Here is a 24,259-nt window from a genome sequence, read left to right as displayed (position 1 = left end):
AAATCATTATAATAATTAATCGTATTAGATTTCAAAGAAAGCATAGAATAATTGTTAAAGTGAAATAATTAAATGTTGTAGGGGAGACCGGGGTTAGTAGGCCCACTTTTTGGATTTTGATTTTTTACAATTACGTGAAACCAGATTACTTTTTCTGAACTATTATAAAATATAATACAAGGTGTGAACACTATATTACAGTAGAAATAAATACTCAAAACAAATTTTTAAAGGGATTATACGTATTTTTGTTCGGCTGGTCCAGTGGGCGAACTAACCCCTGAAGCGGGGCAAGTGAGCCACATCATTGGGGTAAGTATGCCCATACTTTTAAATGAATATACAAAACGATAATATCAATTAAAATATATTTGTAAAAATATACAATCACTAATCCGCATCGGACAAACAGCTATCGCACACAAAAAAAGGATATCTCCAGCTGTGCAAGCTTCATGAGCCCATTCTTTATATTTAGTGCACTGTACCCATTTCTCCTTACTAACACTATTAGAGAATAATTCGAGACATATTAGATAGAAGCATTCGTCCTCTTCTGAAGATGAATCTATCTCTTTAGCTTTCGTTTTTTTAGAACATATGTCTCTTTTTACATTCTTTAAACCTGCTTTACTTTGCTTTGTCTTCTTCTTTTTTCTCTGCTGCTTCTCTAACTCAAGCTCATCTTTTATTGGTGTATCCGTTAACATTGCTGTGGTTCTACGTTTTCTGCCTCCTGTTTTACTTGTTCTCTCTCCTGCTTTTGCTAACGGTCTGATTTCTTCCAAAGATTTCTCACAAACGGGAGAAGGAACATGTGACGGTCCGGCTTCTAACAGATCTTTCAAAGAGATGTCATTATTTATAGCACCCATCAAATTCTTCTTATCTTCAAGATGATTGTTTATTTTTTTTTTTGAGTAGTTAATTTGGGGGATGCATGAATTTCTAATGTGCTATTATTCATCTAATTTGGTGCAATCACTGTATTTGGAGGCCCATCGGTTGTATACCTACGCAGGTAAGAAATCTTGCTCCCCAAAAATATTTCTATTAAAGGGACATCCAGTACAAACAAATCTCGATTTTATATTTTGGGGGGTTTCTTGGAAGTTCTTCCTGTTCAGTAGAAAACACCTACAAATTTTAATCGGCTGAAGAAAAAGAAAATAAAATTAAGTTAAAGAATACCTGTCGGCTTTTAGCGTAACCTATTTGAATATTTATCAAATTTCCATTTTGTTCCTGAACTGCCATAAATTTTTTGCAATATTTTTCTAAGGTTTTTCTTGGTATCTCAAAATTTTTTGCAGCTTTTGTGACCGAAAAATTTTCTTCAAGGACAACCTTCACTGCTCGCTTCATAATATCGTACGGGGTTTTACCCTTCTCACTTTTCCTTTTGTATGTTCTCATTTTTTTTTTCTAAAAAGTAAAAAATTTCGTTTTGTATGTAAGCACAATAAAAGACCAGGGTTTAGTTCGCCATATGGCTAACTAACCCCAGCTAATATGGGCCAACTAGCCCCGACTAGAATATTTTACAAAAATGGTAGCCAGTTAACAAAATAAGCGATATTTTAAAACTACAATTCTACCAATATATTACAATAGTAGCATGTATTTGCATATTTAAAAATAAAAACTTGTAGATTATCTATATACCTACACAAACATTAAAAATGTAACAGAGGTAAAATTTACTCACCAATTCGAAAAACACTTAAACAGCGGTATGCACGCAACGAAGTCTTATAGATAACTAAAACGGAACTCGCAGTTGCCGGGCGAGGTAACAAAGGAGTGGTCAGGCCATTGGCGCACTATCGTGATTTACATAGGAAATACGGCATGTGGGCGAACTTGCCCCTATGGCACACTAACCCCGGTCTCCCCTATTTTGTTTTGTTAGATCAGTTTTTATAGTAGATAAGAGTTCTTGATATTTTTCGTAACTCATTCTGAAGTATTGATAAAATTTGTTTTGAAGATTGATTAAATCGGGAAATAAAGTAGCAAATTCCTTTTCCATATTTGGTTTTTACAAATTTCTATCCATTATTTCGATTCTACTTCCATCTTGTAACAATGTAGAATCTTACCGATTCCCTGCACTCAAATTTATCTGTTTGTCCTTTATTTAGTGTATTCGTAGTTATAATATGTTAATTTAAGTTGCCATCATTATAATTTCATAATAAATGACATTCGAGGATACCTTCATTTTATTGACGAAATGTCCCTGAAGATGCTCTAGGAAACGAAAGTATACTTGGGCAAGTTTACATTAAATTCAGTGGTCGATATCTGCCTTTCACTTTGTAAAGTTTTACAAATTTCATGCACTCATTTATTTTTGAAAATCTATTTGTTGTTCCTCCTCCGCTCACACAAATAAAATAGAATGGAAATATGCTTTATTGTTATTGGACATTGTACAATTTTATGGACAAATCTTAAAATGAGTCATAAAAAACAATAGCAAATACTATACCGGGTGGTGAATCGGAAAACGGGCCATAGGAAACTCAATGTAAAATTCTAAACTGTTGAATTCCTGCTTCCCTAATTATGTTACATCAAAAGTCATGAGAAGTTATTTGTAGAGGATTGAAATCTGTATTAAAAACAGAAGTTACAATTGTTCTACGATTTAAACACATTCCAAAATTTTGAAAAATATAATGTATTTACCGCAGTAGGTATGTGTGGGTATGTTGGGCCACACGTTACTATTTAACTGACATTGAGCACATTATTGACTGAAGAAAATATCTTTATTATTAATACTTTCTCCTTAACTAAGGGTATCTTATCAACTTTATTGTGTTTTAAACAAAAAATTAAAAAAATTGACAGTTCTAATTGTTAATATAATAAATTCATTGTCAACAAATGCAATCGTATACACATTATTGTATTGTGTGTGGCCTAGCTTTGGCGTATTACTCTGAAAATTGTATTATATTTTTACAAAATTTTGAATAATTATTGTTCATAGAACAATATTAACAGTTGTTTTCAATAAAGATTTCAATTCTCTACAAATAGTTTCTGATGACTTTTGATGTAAAATAATTAGGGAAGCAGGAATTTAACAGCTTAGAATTTTACATTGAGTTTCCTATGGCCCGCTTTCCAATTCACCACCCGGTATACTCAAATTACATAAATAGTCAATATAAATAAAAAATAATGAAATATAACAAAAACAATCTATTGCAAAATTTAAATAAATTACAGATTGCATAATCAACCTTAAGAATTAATCATAATCATCAATATTCATCCTTAGCAAATAACATGTGATGCGGGGAGAGAATCGAGAGAAGTATGGCATCCTGCGACTCATAATGCAAGGAAAGATAGATGGCAGAATAAGCATTGGAAGAAAACGAATTTCATGGCTGAAGAACCTGAGAGAATGGTTTGGGTGCAGCTCAAAACAACTATTTAGAGCAACTGCCTCAAAAATTAAAATAGCTATGATGATTGCCAACCTCCGTAGCGGAGATGGCACCTGAAGAAGAATGCAATCTGTAATTTAAGGTATCTGTAAGGTTAAGATTGTTAAGTTTAAGCAAAATAACAAACTAACAATAATAGTTTTTGGATCCATCTTCTCGGAAATATGTAGATATTTATACTGACTGAGCTGGCGAGATTTTGCCGATGTGTTGCCGATTAATGCGCGTTTCGGCATTTAATTCCGGGCTGTAGTGGTCCGTTCCGTTGTCGACCGATTTGATCTATTATGCACAGACCTTAAAAGTACGAAATTGTAAAACCAAGGCGAAAGATAGGAATGAATGAAAGCTGATTTTAGAATAGGTCAAGACCCAACATGGGCTGTAGGTAGAGTATATAGAGCCAATCATTTTTTTAAATGACATGGACTTTATGTCATTCAGCCAGTCACAACATGAGGTATCTAGTGTCGTGTGTAGTTTGTGTGTTGAGTAAGTGTCTTGTTACTTTGCAAAGTCGACGTCATTGTCTTTGCCAAGAGACGCTAATTGTATCCGAACGTCTGTGATCATAATAAATCCAATAAATAAATTCATAAATAAATAAATAAATCCAATAAATGCCAATCATAATAAATGGGTTTGATCCACTTCCATTCTATCGTATTTCGCTTAGTCCAAAAATTTCTAATTTATACTTATCAATCTCTTAACTTAGTTGCTTCAATGACAGAATATATAATTTACACCAAATTACGAAAAATATTAACAATATATTGATAGAGAAACTATCAAGTGGCATGTAAAATATTCCTTATTCAACAAGAATTATTATTGCAAAAATTTAATTACAAATTTTGGCTACACAATTGCAGATTTTGTGTATGCACTCTAAATCAGCTGGATTTTTACAGATAAATCAAACGTATGCGTCTTTTTTTTTTCTTTGTAGGTGGACATTGTCTATCTTCTTCTTCTTGTAGCACCCATCTGTACTTTGCCCAATGATGCTCTTAAAATATTTATGGTCGTTGTGTTAAACCCAGAGCCGGATTTAAGCCTGTGGGGGCCCCTGGGCAGAATTGGTGTGGGGGCCCTACCTCCTACCATTAAAACAAGAATGTGTGTGTACTATGTACGCACGTAAGAAGTTATACTTCTACTACATATTATGTGATTTTTAAGACAATACCAAAAATTTAAAAAAATAAAAGAATAAAACGCACACAAACACATTGAAAAATGCCACAAAGAAAAAATGATTTCTGAACGATAATAATTGTTGGCAAAAATTTTAAATACGCACGTTCTGAAAAAAAAATTATATAACAAATATACTTACAATCATAACATGCATAAAAAAATAAAAAAATAAAACTTGCATCGGGAATTGAACCCGTGAATTTCGTGGCGCTTTGACTCGTAATCGAAGCGTAGACTCACTCGTCCAATCCCACATTATTTATTATGTGGAAAAATACGGTAACTGAACGTTTTACTCTTTGACAGTTGTTTTGAAAATTAAATTATGTAGTTAAAATTTTGTGGAAGAAAATATAAAAATATAACAAAACAGTAAGAAAACAATATATTAGATGAAGATTGGTAGAACTTTTGTTGGTAATCAAATTACGTATGTAAATCAAAGCATTACATACCTACTAGATAAATAAATCTACGCCAAAAAATCATAATTTAAAAATAAAAATCGAACCTAATTTGGGATTTCTCTCTAAAATCCGCATTCTTGAGAAAATAAATGTATGTATTTCAACCTAATCCAAATGTATAATTACAATATGATTATAATAAAAACTACTTACCAAATTAGAATGAGTTTTCCTTGTCCAAAATAGTCCAAAAGTCCAAAAATATAGGTATATGAAAACTATTTAAAAAGGCAGTATAACTATTAACTAACTTTTGTTTGTTGTTTCTTTTCACACAAATTTTAAAACGCAACAACGCTAAATAATCTAACTACAGCTGTGCCACAGCCGCTATATTGAATAATTTTTGACATGTCATTTGAACATCCAATCAGAACAAAGTTATAATGCGCATGCGCCCGGTCGCTAAGTTTTATCATATAAAAATTCACCCTCTATCGCCGGTAAAGAAGTATAACTTCAAAAATATTGATCAACTTTTATAAATATAATTTTAAATAATAAAAAGTACAAGAGCTGTAACTTGTTACAGTAAAATACTAAAAATAATAGTAAGATGTATGGTAAAGTCCGGGAACTTTTCGAGATATTTTAATTAAAAATTTCTTGATTATGTGGGACATAAGTTGCATTTAGACATCGTGGCCAATACTCATTGTAGAGAGATGAGTCTAACACTCTTGGCCCATCATAAACCGAAGTCGATTTTTAATTAACTTAAATTTTAAGAATGATCTCTAACCACTGCAGTTAGTTAGCATCAGACCTAAATATTAACAAAATGTCACCTCAACATTTGGAAAAACATCATTCATATTCTTTTTTTTTTAGCAGTTGGTACATTTGAAATTCTTTGCTTATATTTGATGAGCTGATTTCCTCTTAAATGAATTAAAGAATCTTACAAACTGTACCAGATAGACACATAAGTTTTCATCTAAATCATTGCTATAAATGTTGGTAAGCTTTAGTGAGTGAGCTTCAATTTCATTCAGAGTGAAATTTTCCAATTTTCCAAAATGATGTAAAAATCCAAAATTAGAATGGATGGAATCCTATTCGGAAAGCCTCTGACTTAGACGTAATCTATAATACCGATAAAATTTTGAGTTCTAAACTTCCCCGATGTTCTCATATCTTTCGAAATTGTCACGTCTTGACTGTAAAATTTGTATAAGTGATCTAAGTGCTGCCACTCCTAAATTAAGGTCAATATTTGTATCTTGAATACGACTTGTGTTGTTTGTCCTCCCCGATATCCTATCTGTTTCCAGTAAACACATTCGATTATAGGTACAACAAACCATTTGCAATGAGTTTTAGATTGTTGCTCATAGTCTTCCGAAATTTTGGATATTGCTCCTTTAATCTGAATATAACCTTTAACTAGTTATTTTGCGGCATTACCTCGATGACCATCTAGTAGTATTTGCTCTTTTAGGAACAATAATATTTTTGGCACGGTCTGTATTGCTGTCGCTTTAAGACGCAGCTTTAAAACATTCTGTTAAGTTGTATCTATATGTAGAGGAAGTGAAAATATATATATATAAGCTAGTTCTTCTAAGAAATTAAAGAATGCGGTGCTATGCTAATGCATGATAACACTCAGTTGCAGCTTTTGAAACTAAATTTAGAGAGTGGGCGACACAAGGAATCCACAACTCCAAGATGTTAAGGTACGTATCCATACGTGGGTGCTCCGTGCTCGATGCAGCAGCTCCACATAGTAGATACGAAAGAGTGATCGCCAACCAGTGATTTAACCGGTTTGCTGTTTATATGTAGGGGAGCCCATGCCGTATCCATTTAAGCAGCTGTACCGAGCACGGAGCACCCACGTATGGATATGTACCTTTTTGTTCTATAATTTCAGCCTGAACACCATTGTATTTTCCATTGATATCTGACGCATTAACGTAGAACGGTCTCCTGCAGTTTTTCAGATCGATATTATGTTCTTGCAAAAATGTCATTAGATAATTAAATATATCTTCTGCTTTATGACGGCGATTTGGCAAAAATATGGTAAACCTTTCAACAGGAGTGAAACCTTCTATGTAACGAAATGTCACAGTTAATTGATTTGTATGAATTGAATAATATTTTGACTTCTTAATCCTTGAAACTACTTTATTTAATACGTTTTGACCCATCAGATGTACAATTTCCTCACATATGGTTGATGAAAGATAGTTGACATGTCCGCTTCCAGGATTTGAATATTTATTAAAATATGGTGCTTCAAAAATTGATCATATTCAGCTAATAACTGGAGTATTTTCAAATAATTTTCATTTTGTGATGAACTCGACAACTCCTTTTCGCTGCGAAATGCTAAATCTCGTTCACAAATAAACTTTATAACTCTAAAATTAGTCTTTGAGTTACCATTTTCCAATAATTCTTTATTTCTTCGGTCTGTATTGCTACTTCAGTATCAATATGCCCAATTCTTTGGTGTGCTTTAGACATTTCGTGATCCATAAGCCTACTATCTGCATCTACATGTTTCCTATCACAAAATTCTTTTCTCATCACTTCATAAGAATTTACAAACGAAGCAATACACCCACCCGGTGGGGTCTAGGACATTTCGCCGTCGCCGTTTCGCCGTCGCCATTTCGCCGTAGCCGTTTCGCCATCGAGCCATTTCGCCGTCGCCGTTTCGCCGTCGAGCCATTTTGCCGTCGCCATTTCGTTGTTAGCATTCGTAGCTTATAATTTCGGGATGATCATTAATTGTATATATATATAAGTTTTGAATGGTTTTCGAACGATTAAATACTATCACTTTTGCATAATGAAGTTTTTTATTTTTGATAGAGTAAAAACAATTGAAATTGAAATCACTTTTCTCAATATTGTTTATTTCCGGAAATCTGATAATAGTCTAGCAACTTCAGCATTTTATTTACACTGATATTTAGTATAAAAAAAGTTAGTATGTTATCACGTTCTTGCGACATTTAGTATAAAAAAGTAAGTATGTTATCACGTTCTTGTAAACTTAACAAATGCCGGGATGGCGACGGCGAACTGGCTAGACGGAGAAACGGCCGACGGCGAACTGGCTCGACGGCGAAACGGCCGACGGCAAAGTGAATTGTTAATTAAAAATTTTTTGGGATCAACAGGAAACTCGTAATTTTAAAGAGGGGTCGCGAAAGAAAATAGTTTAAGAAGCCCTGATCTACAACATTCTGATGTTCACCATGTGTCAAATTTGTTGTATTAAGAAGTAATGATGATCTTGCAGATACTAAAATGATAGCCTATTTATAATTTTCAACGAAAATTTTCGTTTATAAATTTGCAAAATTGTGTGTGTTATTGCGTTGCCGCTCCTGCAATACTTAGAGCAGATGTATCGATGGATTCTTATGTAGTTTTGTCTTCTGAACCAAATCTGAAAACGGCATTTCGATATCTCTAACCGTCTTCGAGATAATCAACCTCAAAATCTAAAATGTGACGTCACAATCCGGTTATTTCATACCACGCACGAAACATCAGCTGAAATCTTTGATTAGGAAGTAGGCTACATTTTTTTAATCTAAATTTGATATTTCATCATTTGCAAAGCAAATGTTATTATTTACATTTGAGTTTGACACTTCGTGAATGTCAAACTAAATTTTAAATTATTTAGCTATTAATAAAATATAAATTATATTTTATAGTGAATTTAATTAATATATAAAATAATATGTGTAATACATGTATAAAAATACAATTTGAGTATATTTTGAAAGCAATAATGTATCAATAACTTTCAAAAGGTTTGTACGAGTAAGTATACGGCCTCCCCTTTAATGATAAATAGACTCTTCCATAAGTACTAATACAGTTCATCAGTAAAAAGTATCTTTATATATTATGTATTTCACAATATTTGAAAATGGTTCTTAAAATGTTGTTTGGAATAAAAAATTATAATAGTTGACGAATTTTCTCAAATTATGGATACCAACATCATTTTCATTTATAAATCTTGTATTTTTAATTTGACGAAGAAAAGTTATTCTTCATAAAAAGCTCTTCTTGGACTAAGATTTATGATGCAACTATCACGAATAAAATTCTATTAATTTTATACGAGGTATATAAAAGATATGAATTTCGAGTAAAGTATCTTTATACACTGCGCGTCATAGAAAACTGGCACCCCAAAAAATGGGTCATGTTTGATGTCAAGTGTCTCCTAAACCTGTCGTCCGATTTAAGTAATTTTTTCACTATTTTATAGCTTTATTCTTTATCAATTTCGCTGTGATAAAATTGTTGCTAAACACGTAAATTTTGATTGTATACCGGGTGTATGAATCAAACTGTGTTTTTTCCTCAAAGTTTGCAACACCCTGTGGCATATTCTAGCATTTATAAAATACTGAAATTAAAATACAACTATAGCCTCAGGTTCTCTTAACATTCTGTTTATTGATAAATTCGCTTATATTGGATAATACAAAAGTTAGGTACTTTAACAACAAGCCATGCTCTTCATCAGTACAGGGTGTTTCTAAATAAGTACGACAAACTATAAGGGGTAATTCTGCATGAAAAAATAATGACCATTTTGCTTTATAAACATATGTCCGCAAGTGCTTCACCTCTGAGATACAGGATGTTGAATTTTTTCTTACAAACCGACTATTTATTTATTGCATTAAAACCGGTTGAGATATGCAAATGAAATTTGGTGGAATTTTAAGAAATAGTTATTGAGCATTTTTTGACATACAATTAAGAATTTTATATTCACGTATGCACGCCAATGGTGAATATAAAATTTTTAATTGTATGTCAAAAAATGTGCAATAACTACGTCATGAAACCCACCAAATTTTATTTGCATATCCCAACCAATTTTTAAGCAATAAATAAATCGTCAATTTGTAAGAAAAAATTCAACATCCCGTATCTCGGCAACGAAGCATTTGCGGGCATACGATTGTAGAGCAAACTGTCATTATTTTTTAATGCAGAATTGCCCCTTAAAGTTTTTCGCACTGGTTCTCGCATTTAGAAACACCCTGTACTGACAAAGACCATGCCTAGTTATTAAAGTACCTAATAACTTTTGTACTATCCAACATAAACGAATGAATCATGAAACAGAATGTTAAGAAAACCTGAGCTTCTTGTAGGGCTTTAATTTCAGTGTTTTATAAATTCTAGAATATTTCACAGGGTGTTGCAAACTTTAAGGAAAAAACACAGTTTAATTGGTACACCCGGTAGGTATACAATGAAAATTTACCTATTTAGCAACAACATTATTACTATATACAGCGATATTGTTAAAGAATAAAGCCATAAGATATTGAAAAAAATACTTAAAGCGGACCACAGGTTTACGACATACGAGACATCAAAAATGACCCATTTTTTGGTGTGCCCGTTTTCTATGACGCGCAGTGTAGTTCACAACATTTAAATTAGAATGATATATTTGCACATTAAAACATAATTTTTAATTCTAAACAACTTTTCGTTATAGCAATTTTCCATATTATGAATTTAAATACGTATATAAACAAAGTTTTCGTTATAAAAATGCTCGCATGTTTAGCTTGTTTGGATCTATTATTTAAAAAAAAAATGAGAAAGAAAAAAATAGTAAAAATATTTCAACATGCTACCATACTATCTCTTATATTTTTCGTAATATCTCGATATTATTTTGTTTTCCTTCTTGCACAAGTATACTACGTCCAATTTGCTTTGGTAGAATACTTGTAAGGTTGTTTTAATCTTCTAATACACTTGAGAAATTTTCCAAAGTACACACGTTGTTTTAAAGAAAACAAATAATTTTTTCAGTTTAATCTCAAAGTCTCGTATAGTTACATTGTTAGATTTTTGTTCCCAAGTGTGTACATGAGAAATAACATTTTTAAAATTTGAGTGACATGACTGAAATGTCTGTGTTAAAACATTAAGAAACATATTACATTCTTTAAGATGTATTAATATTGTCGAAAATATTAAAATAATTTAAAAAATTACTTCTTTTATTATGTGGTAAATGACTATTAATATGTAAATGTATACCTAAGTAAAAATCCTAAAAATGATTTAAGAAGTTCAAAGCTTTACTTCCTGAGAAATAATGAATTCTACTGGGATCAGATTCTGGTATCTCCTATATTCGTGTTTTTTTAATACTTGAAAAGCAGAAGAACGATGAATTAAAGAAGACTAGGGGAAATCTTAAATTGCACTTCACTATCTGTCTATTCATCTAGGTAAAAATTCCAACTAATCTTGGTCCCTATACTCCTAGTAGTGAAGGAAATTATGCTAAATTTGCAGTTACTGGAGCGTTATGGGGATCTATTGGGTTGTCTAGATTAGGTCTTAAAACTAAAAAAGTTAAGTAGAGTTTTCCATAAAGTGGGGGACTTTAAATTTTTTTAATTAATGTTCCATTTCCAACATTCTTTTTTCCGATTATAGCGCCATCTATCCATAATTCAAAGAAGGTCTCGAATAAAAGTTACTTATTTTTACGCCCAGAATTCAAATCTGCAATAAAAAATGGGATATACTATTTAAGATTTTAAAGTAGCCGCCTACCCCACCTCCGTGAATGTCGTTTTTGGTGACATTAGACGAATTTTTCAAAATATTGAATACCTACGTGTATTTTTCAGTTTTTCGATCTGATGTTCATTTCGCGAAATATCGCGGGGTTCGTATTTAAAATTTTAAATTTACCCCCACCCCTCTTCGTGGGGGATCGTGTTTGGTATTATTCGATAAATTTTAAAAAATGTTGAAAACGTATTTTATAGTTTTTTCGATCTGACGTTCATTTCGCGAAATATTCGCTTTTTTGTGAAACTTTGTGACTCACCCATATCCTTAAGCCCCGCACAAATCGTCAGATTTTTTAAATATAAACTGTTTTGCACGTATGTACTTAACCTACCTTATCTTAATCTGACGATTTCGAGTTTTACTAAGGACAGATTTTTCTTCGGACCTCCCTTAACAGACTCCCCTGTGTTAGGAGCCAATATATGGTATATTTACAGGGTACAAGGTTTCTCTTCATGTGATAATCTGACGCCCTCGAGTAACTGCAAAAATCCCAGCTTGGGTGGGGTATATTATCAAAAAGAGAGAAATCTGTTATTTCAATTCATTGAGAGGACCATTATCCTCTTAATGCACAGTACAGTTGAGTCCGCGAATCTTTACCCGTGCGTCATCACTTAAAGCTAGGGATGGGAAAAACCTACCGGTTTAAACCTAAAACCGGTTTTTTTACTTCGTAATAACCGGTTTTACCGGTTGTTTTTTTGTCCCGGTTATAACCAGTTTTTTCTTTTTAAAGTAAAAACCGGTTATTAGGTTTTTACGGGGATTAGGATTAGGTTAGGTATTATTTTGGATCCCAATCATAATCATTATTCTCAATTAATTATTCCAAACAAAACCATAATTCAAATTTTATTTTATTTTATAAAATACAGAAGCAAACTTAAAGTGCAATCTCACATCAGCCAGAAACAATTATTAAGTTTTATTATAATATTTCCTTGAAAAGGTATTTGTAATCATAATATTTACATAAGAAGTGATCTGGTTGAATTAGACGCAAACATCATCTATTTTTCACACTTAACTCTTGACATTGAAAGTAGGTGAATGACTTTTTCTGATTACCAAAAATAATGCTCTGACTATGAATATCGAATTACTGATTACGAATACAGATCTCCAAGAATTTCGCTACGTTTTTAAAACGATTCATTCATACAGAAAATATTAAATGAGTTAAATAAAATGTACCTATTCTACAAATATACAAACGCGTTAAAAAGTAGTACATGTTCTTTCGATAGTACTAATTTTGATCATATTGATATCGAGTCGAATGGAGTATCGCAAACTAAAGTGTATTATAAATGTAACTTTGTAACCTATTGGATTAAAAAAAACGAAAAAGCCGGTTATAACCGACAGGTTAAACCGTAAGCAAAAAAAACCGGTATAACCGAAAACCGGTGTTTTGTCAATAACCGCCATCCCTACTTAAAGCATTCAAAATAAGTCGATGATAAGTTGGAAATTGAAATTTACTAAACGCAACAGCAAGAGACAGTAAGTAACTTGCTGTTGCGGTTAGTAAATCGATGGCCCAGAAGCAATACCTCGTAAGTACATCTGTCGGAATTTGTGGTTTTTAGAAAAAACTTTTTATCGATTGCCTAGAAGCAATACTTCGTAAGTACCAAAAATCACGCTTTTGGCACCGCAATATTGACATACACCTTTTCTAGCAATCGCAAGACTGGTAAACTTTATAATATAAACTTGCAAAACAAACTTTTACGTTATAATCGACATTAACTACAATAGCAAAATAAACACATACGAGGTGTTGTACGCAAAAATATTTAGGCGAGGTATTGGCACATGATGAAAAGTACGATATTAATTGCGTTGCGCCTTTATACTGCTGGTGATTGGTAGAAAAGGTTTAAATCAGTACTGCGGCGCCAAAAGCGTCATTTTTAAATTTTTGGTACTTACGAGGTATTGCTTCTAGGCCATCGAAATTTCAATTTCCGACTTATCATCGACTTATTTCGTATGCTTTAAACAATGACGCACGGATAGTGATTCACGGACTCAACTGTACGTTTCACCCTTTCATCGGAGAGGCTCCTAGTGTTCTTTTAGTCCATCGTTAGTCTGCTTTATAAGTGTTAAGTCGCGTATCCGTTTCGCGAGGCTACCGCGCGCGGCATGTTCGTTGTCGTTGCTGCGGAAAGTGTATACCACACTTTTATGCGCGGCAAAGCAATAAAGCCTCGTGCGCCACGTGCGAGGCAAATGCCAAGTTTGCCTCGCGACCCAGGCCGCGCGGCAGCCTCGCGAAACGGATACGCGGCTTTAGAAATCACGAATACAGAAGTTACCATTCCCATTACAACTCCCAGTAGAATTCTGTATTGCTTTGGAAATAAAACTTCGATCTTTTTAAGTAGATGCCGCTGCAGCGTCCGTATCGAACTATTTATTTTAGTTCGGCATTGGAAGACAAATTCTTTCTCTTTTCGTTCAGAGCAAACCATAGAGCCTCTCCGATGATCCCTAAAACCTTGATTACACGTAACGAGTATTGTAGCGAGACAGTGTTCTCGCCCGTGTGCTCGTTTTTCTTCTCGATAGCTCGAAATTTCAAATCTTTGGTGCATAAAAATAAACAAAAACGTGATGCAGCATATTTATCGATTGTAGAAGAAATAAATATTGTTGGTTTCAAAACTCAAATTGTTGGCTTCAAAAAGTCAAATAAAATAAAAAATTTAAATTCCACATATAGACAAGAAATAAAAAAATAAATGAATCGAAGAAATCGAAAGCACCGAAATTTGGTCTTCTTAAAATCCATTGTCCAAAGACGCGTATTTCCTTATCATAATATATCCGTCAATTATTGTATAAGCAGTGGTATAAGCCGTTTGATATATTTTTAATGTTAGCTTTACGATCCATAAGTACACTACACCTTGTTTTTGTGAATCGGAACTAACTGACTCGCCTCCAAATTCAAAAATTGCCAAATACGTATAAACCATCTCTCGCCCTCAGCACTGCCTCGGCCTAGTAACAGTTTGCTGTCTCGCCACCGTACTCGTTACGTGTAATCAAGCCATAAGGAGGGTAAAACGTACGTAATAGGATGATGGTCCTCTCTGAATGAATTAAAATATAAGATGTTTCTTTCATTTTCATTTCAGATTTAAGAAGTCTGAAAGAGGTATACCAAAGGTGAAGGGTTACCATCATTCCCACTAAAACCGAAATGGTTCTTTCCCACTATGATCAGATCCATTTTTAAGGGTCGTTTCTCATACCTACGTTAATCTATGGTTCAGTTGACTGAGGTTCATCGGTGAACTTCGGTTTTTTTTTGGAATACATTTCCCATTGTCAGTTTACGTTCTACAGCTTTCGATAAATGCCAATAGATGGCAAAAGGTAAAAACTATCGCCATTTTTTACGACCTTTTTATGCTGTTTTTGAATAAAGTTAAATTTAAGGGTAAGATATGCATGCATCATGCGTATCATGATAATCTTTCGTTTATGGATCGAGGCTGACAGCCATAATTTTAATTGTCCAGAGAGAATCAAATGTGTGCTCTCTGAAGAAATTCTAACAAGAGTTGAAATTAATTAGAGCAATTTTGGCCCTCTCTGAACTAACTAAAGTAAAACTGCTCTTGTTTCGATTCACAACGAAAGGATTATTTATTATTTTTTTAGTTTTACTCCTATTCTGAGTATTGGGAACTAATCTTTGTTGGAATTTTACCGTGCTGGACAGGCGAGTTGTGAGATGCAACTTGATAGATATCCCTCGGCCTTCTTTGCTCCGGCGATTCGTTGGCTTGCAAATTTTAGAAGCCACGAATGGTGTAACCAGAAGATTAGTTCTGATAAAGTTTTATTTTTGGTATTGTTAATATTCAAAGTAAAACTTTCGTTAGTCTTTACCAGATGAAGTCACGGCATCTATATCATAATAATCTTTCGTTTGTGGATCGAGGCTGACAGCCATAATTGTAGTTGTTCAGAGAGAATCATAAATGTGCTCTCTGAACAAACTCTAACAAAAGTTGAAACTAGTTAGAACACTTTTGGCGCTCTCTGAACTAACTGACGTAAAACTGCTATTGTTTCGATTCACAACGAAATGATTATTTATTATTTTTATTAGTTTTACTCCTATTCTGAGTATTGGGAACTAATCTTTATTGGAATTTTACCGTGCTGGACAGGCGAGTTGTAAGATGCAACTTGATAGATCTCCCTCGGCCTTCTTTGCTCCGGCGATTCGTTGGCTTGCAAATTTTAGAAGTCACGAATGGCGTAACCAGAAGACAAAGTTTTATTTTTGGTATTGCTAATATTCGAAGTAAAACTTTCGTTAGTCTTTAGCAGATGCCGCCACGGCATCCATATTATGATAATCTTTCATTTGTGCATCGAGGCTGACAGCCATAATTTTATGAGAGACAATCAAATATGTGCTCTCTGAAGAAACTTTAACAAGAATTGAAACTAGTTAGAGCACTTTTGGAGCTCTCTGATCTAACTAAAGTACTGCTGCTCCTCCTGGTGTTCTCTATGACAAGTTGTAAAACATTAATTGTTATTAATTTCATTGAATGTTCATTTTTTCGTAGCAATGAAGGGCATTTGACGTAATACTTGACGACGGGAAATTATCGAAAAAAATTCAGTAGTAATTACACGAGAGCTCTAAAATTATCGATTTGTATGACGAGTGACACTTTGACAGTTTTAATTTCAAGACCTGCAGTGTCACGAGAGCAAAACAAATCGATAATTTAAGAGCTCGAGAGTAGTTCGGTAAGATTATTTCATGAATGAAACTATATTTTTAAATAATTTTAACTAATATTATATTGATATCTTTGCCTGAATATTTACTAAACTTGTTTCTTGGTATTTTCTGTAAAAAGTTGTAAAACATTAATTGTCATTAATGTCACTGATATATTTTTGTGTAGCAACGAATGACATCTGACGTAAAATATTTGAAAACGAGAAATTATCAAAAATTGTCAGTAGCAATTGCACGAGAGCTCTAAACTTATCGATGTGTTTCCCGAATGACACTTTGACAGGTTTAATTTCACGACCCGAAGGGGAGTGAAATTATGTGAAAGTGGCACGAGGTCAACAATTCGATAATTATTTTAGAGATCGAGGGTAATTCGCTGCGATTATTTAATGAATAAAACTATCTTTTTAAATAATTTTAACTAATATTTCATTGATATCTTTACCTGATTATTTGCTAAACGTGCTTCTTGGTGTTCTCTGTCACAAGTTGTAAAACATTAATTGTCATTAATGTCACTGAATGTTCATTTTTGCCATAGAGGTATATATTAACATAGAGTGAGCCTAAACTCCGCGCTTCCTGACAACAAGATCTCATTGACTGCTTTGCAGTATCTCTTTCTAGCACATTGTAGCACATTAAGTGTAAGTATAGGCACGGAAGGGGAGGACTGCTGTCGCAGCTTTACTATGCGTAAGAGTGAAACAGCACTGATCCAAAGAAAAAATATGGTGTCGTCACTTCGTTTTGAATGACACTCCGTCAATCATTATTTAAGTCTATGATTTTTGCATAATTACGTAGGGCATCTGACGTAGTGTTTGACGACGGGATATTATCAAAAATTATCATTTTAATTTTTATTTCTGTAGCTTTCTATTGGTTAGAATCTCTATGAATGATATAAACAATTCAATAATAACTTGTGTCTTTATTTACTTTTTAATTTAAAAAATATATTTTAATAATCTGGTAAGGATAATAATAATGATTATGCATACCTACACAGTCATGATGTTTGGTCAGAAGCTCTTATATAGAAGAATATTCGTAATAGCTAGTGGCTTAACTAGTTCTGATATACCATATTAAAACATTCTAGAGTACAAATAAATTCGTACCAATGACAAAATATTAGCTAACGAAAACCATGACAAGCTTGACGCTGAACTGCGGTGGAATTTTTGCTGAAGTTCGGTGGTATTATTGATTAGAGGAAATGGTAACTGGTACTCTAAGTTTGATGCTGAACTACAAACTTTATCTTGAACCAGTGTTAAATAGTCACCTACGACTTCGGATGGATCTTTTGATTCACATTTTGATACGCTTGAGGTGATGCATTTACGCCCAGCCTGAAAGTCGCTGAAAAAAAAATAAGCATAGTTGTAATAATACACCTAACGAGAATAGGGAACTTGCTGATTTTACATATTTTTGTTTTATTACCTAATAATGTTCAGTCTCGTCTAAAAATAATTTTTCCGTAATTTCACGCCTCAAACCCTGATAATAACTTAGAAGTACAAATTTAAAATCTTCTGTGTATTAAGATCATTTAAAACGATCGTGACGTCACATCATTTTATTTTTTACTGACGTTTATAATACTTCATTTAAAATTATATACAATTTGGTTTGCTTTGGAGTCTAACACAGTTTTTGAGGAGATCGTATTGAATTGTGTGTGTTTTATTATGGAAAATAAAAGTAAATACTATGAATGGGTTCTTTAATGCCATTCTGTCATGGAATTTTTTTATTTTATTTTGACCACAAAAGTTGGTAAAAACGTTCATTCTAAGCAAAAAACGTTCTATACATTTTTTTGATAAAATTAATAGTTTTAGATTTATTCGCCATCGAAAATGTTAGTTTTATATCGAAAAAATCAATATTTTTAATCAGTAGAGCTCGGAACATGTGCACTTAAAAAACCCTAAAATATGCATGCAAATATGCACACAAAACAGTTGAAATATGCACTTAAATATGCTTTTATGCATTTAATGCATATAAATAAAAAAACACAGTAATCCTTGTTTTGAAGGTATTTAATTATTTATTTGATGCCAATGGACTGTCGAGGTATTTGCTAAAAAAATATTTATTTTATGCTAAAATCATAAAAAATATTTATTGAAATTTCTATAACCTACATCGCTGTATTTATTTTTTATTCTTTATATTTATCATCATTCTTTATTATTTATTATTACAATTATTATTAAAACGATACATTGTTAAACGTTTTTCTAAATTTTGTACAGAATAACAGTCGTAGGTATATCTGATTGTAATTGTTTAAGCATACACGGAAAAACTTCTTTCTACTTCACATGAAGTTAAAGAAGCAAAATTAAAATATTGTTTAATTACGGGTTCTACCTATAAAATTAAATTATCTTCACATTTCCCAATCTTAATAATATTTTTTGATATCCCTCATTTTTCTTTAACACCGTGCAGATTTTTGATATACTTTGTTGGTTTCACCAAGGTGTTTAATTATTTCATTTAATGAATTGATAATTTCAATAATTTGTTCTAAAGAATTGTTTCGTTTTTCTAATTTAGTAATTGGCTAAGCAATATTCTCAAAATTGGTTTGGATATTTGTCAAATTACATTTTAATGACTGTTTTTTTAAACATCCACACATTTTTCATTCCCTAAACATTATCGGTTATGAAATTTACAGAATTTATCCATATTCTCCATCTAGTTATCAAAAGTTCAGGTGGTAAAGGCACATTAGGTAAACTATATTTATACACCTATACTCGCAGAAAGGCTTTTAAAAATATGTTTTTATATTTGATACAAGGGTATTGACCATTGTAATCCTTACAGTTTGTAGCATCTTGCTACTCTATTTGTAGCAGACGCGTGCTCTAGACAAGTAACAAATTTGAAAAAAATATTTTTAAATGTTGTCCACCTTTGGTCATATGGCGCAGCATCACTTAACAATAACAAAATGTTTTCACTAACGAAATGTGACTGCATATTGTAGAATCCCCTTTGTCTCCTTTATTCGTCGCCTTATAAATTGTAAAAGGCAGATATTAAGGATATTACTAGAAAGTGGTGAGAATTTTCAGATTTATTGTTTAGATCTGAAACTTCACATTCCTCTTTAAAATGCATCTATGCAAAAAAATGCAAAAAACTCTAAAAATATGCAATTTTAATAAATGCGTATGCACTTACAAAGTTTATCCAAAATATGCAAATATGCACTTAATATGCATTTTGCATATTTCCCGAACTGATTAATAATCAGTTTTCTGCTAATAACTCAAAAAGTTTTCGTTTTATCAAAACAACTTTGCTTAACAAAAATGTACCTTTTGAAAAAATAAACAAAACCGTTTTCTTATTTCTTTAAGACCAATAGTAATCGAGCTTTACTTTATTATATGTTAGCTATTCTTCGTCAAATGCTAAATATTGTAGTTTCAAAGTAAAAAGACGGGAAAACTATGCATTTTCGAGGATGTTCAAACTTGTTCAAATAATTTAAAGTATTTAAAAATCTCTATCTCCAGGAATGAAAAATAGTCTCTAGCTCAAAAATTTAGTGACTTATAACAAAAAGAATGTCAGTCCGTATTTTTTTAGCGAAAAAATAATCGGAAACTTCCCCCTACTAACCACCCTAATTAAAGTTAATCATTGACCTTATTTGGTCTTCTTTATTTAGGTATTATTAATAGGTTCTAGAGGTTTGACCGGTTTAGAATGATTAGTTTCGAAAAAAATGGAGTTAAAAGCGAATAACGAAATTTGTAGTTTGTTAAAAACTGCCCTTTTCTTCAGAATAGAAAGATTAGCATCAGAGATACGAAAAAATATTTAAATATAAAATTGTAGCTTATTTAATTCCAAAGAAATTTGTTTGCAATATTTTTTCTACGTCAAAATTGAGTGAGCTATTGACAATTGAAACTTGTAATAACATGCAAAAACCACCTTTGCCAACCCTTTCAAAGTCACGTATTTTTGCGACTAAGGATTTTAAAAGGATTTCATATTAATAGCGTTGTAGATCTTGTAAAAACCTACAAAATTATTTTCTAACACACTTTCTGGGATAAAAAATAAAAAAGTTACGTTTAAAAAATCAATATATATTTTTTGAAAAAAAAAGGAGGAATCCTTTGGAAAAAGCATAAAGAAAAAAGAGAAATTGGAAGCATAATAATGTAAGGTAGCGGTGTTTTTAGTAATTGGCCTTATTTACGCTTCTTTACTTATGTATTATTAATAGATTACAGAAGTTTGACGGGCTTACAATGATTAGTTTAAAAAAAACGGGAGTTAAAAACGAATAACGAATTTTTGTAGTTTGGTAAAAAATGCCATTTTCTTCAGAATAGAAAGATTAGCATCAGAGATACGAAAAATGTTTAAATATGAAATTGTAGGTTATCTAATTCCCAAGAACTTGGTTTGAAAAAATTTTTTCTACGGCAAAAAATTAGTGAACCGTAAATGAGTATAATATCGAAAAACATTGATTTTTTAGAATAAAAACTAACACTTTCGATAGCGAATAAATCGAAAACTATTAATTTTATCAAAAAAATGTATAGAATATATTTTGCTTAACATGAACGTTTTTATCAAATTTTGCGGTCAAAATATAATAAAAAATTTCCACCCCCGAGATGGGGTGGCAAGCACCCCCATGGTAAAAGTGCCTTTCGGCATCATATAGATTTTGATCCTTGGACTGTCCACTACTTATTCTCAAATTTTCAAGCAAATCGATCCATTCTGTAAAAATTGCGAGGTGAAAAGCTTCGGTTCCTGGACTATAATACATTCGAAACAAAAAGAGATGAAACTAGTGGAGATGGAAATAATCGTTATAAACGTATAAATTAACATTACAGTAAATAGTTTCCCACCTCTAGACGTATCAGAGGAGTATGACAACTGTCACTGTGACAGTAGAATTTTATAAAATACTCCTGTCACAAACGTTTAAAGGTGGGAAACTATGCAATGTAATGTTAATTTATACGTTTATAACGATCATTTCCACATTCGCTAGTTTCATCTCTTTTTGTTTCGCAATGTATTATGTTTTCCATCTTTTGCGCTATTTTGCTGGTTATTAGCACGTTCATCACTGTATAGATGTAAAAGGTCAAAATATTAAATTAATATAGGTACAGTGATGAGCGAGCTAATAACCGGCAGAATAACGCAAACGATGGAAAACAGAACACATTGCGAAGTAAAGAGAGATGAAACTAGTAAAGGTGAAAATTATCGGCATAAACGTATAAAGTAACATTACATTACATAGTTTCCCACGTTACGACATCTGTGACGGGAGTATTTTATAAAATTATCCTGCCACAGTGACAGTTGAAAGTTTCCTTCGATACGTCTAAAGGTGGGAATCTATGTAATGTAAGGTTAATTTATGCGTTTATACCGATAATTTCCACCTCTGTTAGTTTCATCTCTCTACTTCTCAATGTATTATGTTTTCTATCTTTTGCGTTATTCCGCCGGTTATTAGCGCGTTTATCACTGTACTATATCAATTCTGTGAAAAATTTTCAATCCCCTGAAATTATGTGGTCACCTGGAAACCATAAACATATATTTACACTGGGTAAGATATCAGAGTGCCCTTTAGAAAAACCCTCTTCGGACATTGTAGAAAAATTGTCTTAACAAAAACACTCAAATATTATGAAATATATAGTTCACAGCAACTATGTTAAAACTTATAAAACTGAAATACACCATAAAATATTTACACCATAAAAGTCAATGAATATCAAACATAATGAATTAATGGTGCGGAGTTTAGACATTATAATCATATGACGTCGCGGCACGTTTTGGGCTGGCTGCTATAATTTGAATTTAGAATCGTCTTTAGGGGCCAAACGAAAGCTAAAAACAACTTCTTTTTCTTTGAAATATACACTGATCAAAACGAAAAAGGAGCCACTTATAAAGATGTTCGTAGTTTTGAACTAATTTTTTTTATGATTATAATATTATTTTTATTTAATTACAGTTAAGGGTTTTCGCTATATAGCAAAGTTTTTGTTACTGAACCGTAAATTTTCTGGTAGTCCGTTCTTTAACGGTAAAATATTGCAAAATCTCTAAATTTTAAAGAACCGCTTGAATTAACATGAAATTTGGCATACACATAGCTAACACGTCAAAGAAAAAAAGTGATAATGTGCCGATATGTGCTTTTGCCCTGGGGGAGGTTTTCACCCCCTCTTGGGGGTGAAAAAATATTCGTTCAAAGAAAGTCAGGAAATGGATAAACTGGATAATTTTAAGTAACTTTTGTTCTATAGAGTTTTTTCACTAGGTCAATACTTTTCGAGTTATTTGGCAGTGAATATGTTCATTTTTTCAACAAAATAACCACGCTTTTAGACGGTTTTTCGCAAATAACTCAAATAGTAAGTATTTTGTTGAAAAATCATTCTTAGTAAAAATATAGCCTGTAAATTTTTTTAAAAAATGGTGTATATATCACGTCTCTACACCTAGCAGAAGCAGAGTTATAGCTAAGGAAAAATAGGTTCATATTCGTCAAATTCCAAATGGAATAATTTAACGTGAAATAACCAAAAATGAAGCACATTTCGGGGAAAACTCATTACAACTTATTTAAAGTGTTTAAAAAATGCTTTATTTTTGTTTTACAAAAAAAAATTTCTAGCATCAAAATTAAACAAGTTACGCTCAAAATAAAGTTAGTCGCTTTTGGTTTTGGTAAAAAAATCGAGAAAATCACCCCCTAATTAGTATCTTAAATGAACTTAATCGTTACGACTTCACAAGTTTCTTGACTCGTGTATATGTTGTTTATATGATCTGTAAGTTTCATCGGTTCAAATTCCTTATTATTGAAAGGGCTGTAGTTAAAAGAGGTTGAACGAGTCACTGATCACGAATGTATGCAAATTTAGAAACACCAAATCTTAATCAATTTTGGTCTAACAGAAAAACAAAAAAATACATGATATTCAGAAAAGCAAATCTGACTTTTTTTTGTTTTTCGAGATTTTTGGTATCTCTAACAATTTTTAAGTTATTTTGAAAAAAACATATTTTTCAAAATTTAAGTTTTTAAAAATTTTATTTTGAAACCAAATTTTTTCAAAAATAAGCACTTTGAATCGATGAAACTTATATATCATATAAACACAACATAAGTAAAATAATTTGTGGAGCAGTAACGATTAATTTCATTTAAGTTGCTAATTAGGGGGTGGTCTTCCCGATTTTTTGTGCAAAACAAAAAGGGACCAACTTTATTTTGAGCGTAACTGGCTTAAATTGAATGCTAGAAACTTTTGGTAAAAACAAAAATAAAGCTTTTTTTAAACACTTTAAAAAAGTTATAATGGGTTTTTCCCAAAAAGTGCTTAATTTTTTGGATATTTCACGTCGAAATATTCTATTTGAAATTTGGTGAATATGAATCTATTTTTCATTGGCTATAACTCTGGTTCTACGAGATGCAGAGACCTAAGGCGCACACCATTTTTTTACTTTTTTATAAGCTATATTTTTGCTAAGAACGTTTTTTTGACAAAATACTTACTTTTTGAGTTATTTGCGAAAAACCGTCTAAAAATGTGGTTATTTTGTTGAAAAATGAACATATTCACTCGCAAATAACTCGAAAAGTGTTGACTTGGCGAAAAAGCTCTATAGAAAAAAAG

At 32.1% G+C, this 24,259-nt stretch overlaps 2 protein-coding genes across 3 annotated transcripts in view; both read right to left on the bottom strand.

Moving 5' to 3' along the window:
- Nucleotides 1-356: 356 nt before the first annotated feature.
- LOC126880778 (uncharacterized) lies at nt 357-1,318 on the bottom strand. Its single transcript, XM_050644833.1, has 2 exons — nt 1,192-1,318; nt 357-1,137 (listed from the first exon to the last, which is right to left on the bottom strand). The coding sequence occupies exon 2, from the start codon at nt 873-875 to the stop codon at nt 357-359; it is 519 nt and encodes a 172-aa protein (XP_050500790.1). The 5' UTR covers nt 876-1,137; nt 1,192-1,318.
- Nucleotides 1,319-17,446: 16,128 nt separating this feature from the next.
- The window catches only part of LOC114335892 (27 kDa hemolymph protein-like), a 70,948-nt gene continuing 64,135 nt past the window's right edge, over nt 17,447-24,259 (bottom strand). For both annotated transcript variants that reach the window (XM_028286175.2, XM_028286176.1), the window contains exon 5: nt 17,447-17,900. In XM_028286175.2, coding sequence (XP_028141976.1) covers nt 17,624-17,900 — 277 coding nt within the window. In that variant the 3' untranslated portion in view covers nt 17,447-17,623. The remainder of the gene's footprint in view (nt 17,901-24,259) is intronic.

The sequence above is a fragment of the Diabrotica virgifera genome, chromosome 2 (genome assembly GCF_917563875.1).
Source record: "Diabrotica virgifera virgifera chromosome 2, PGI_DIABVI_V3a".
Classification (NCBI taxonomy): Eukaryota; Metazoa; Arthropoda; class Insecta; order Coleoptera; family Chrysomelidae; genus Diabrotica; species Diabrotica virgifera.
This window is presented reverse-complemented; position numbering and strand designations above follow the sequence as displayed.

What these genes read in the sequence shown, in the direction of transcription:
- LOC126880778 (XM_050644833.1), bottom strand. Translation starts at nt 875, where the DNA reads ATGGGTGCTATAAATAATGACATCTCTTTGAAAGATCTGTTAGAAGCC.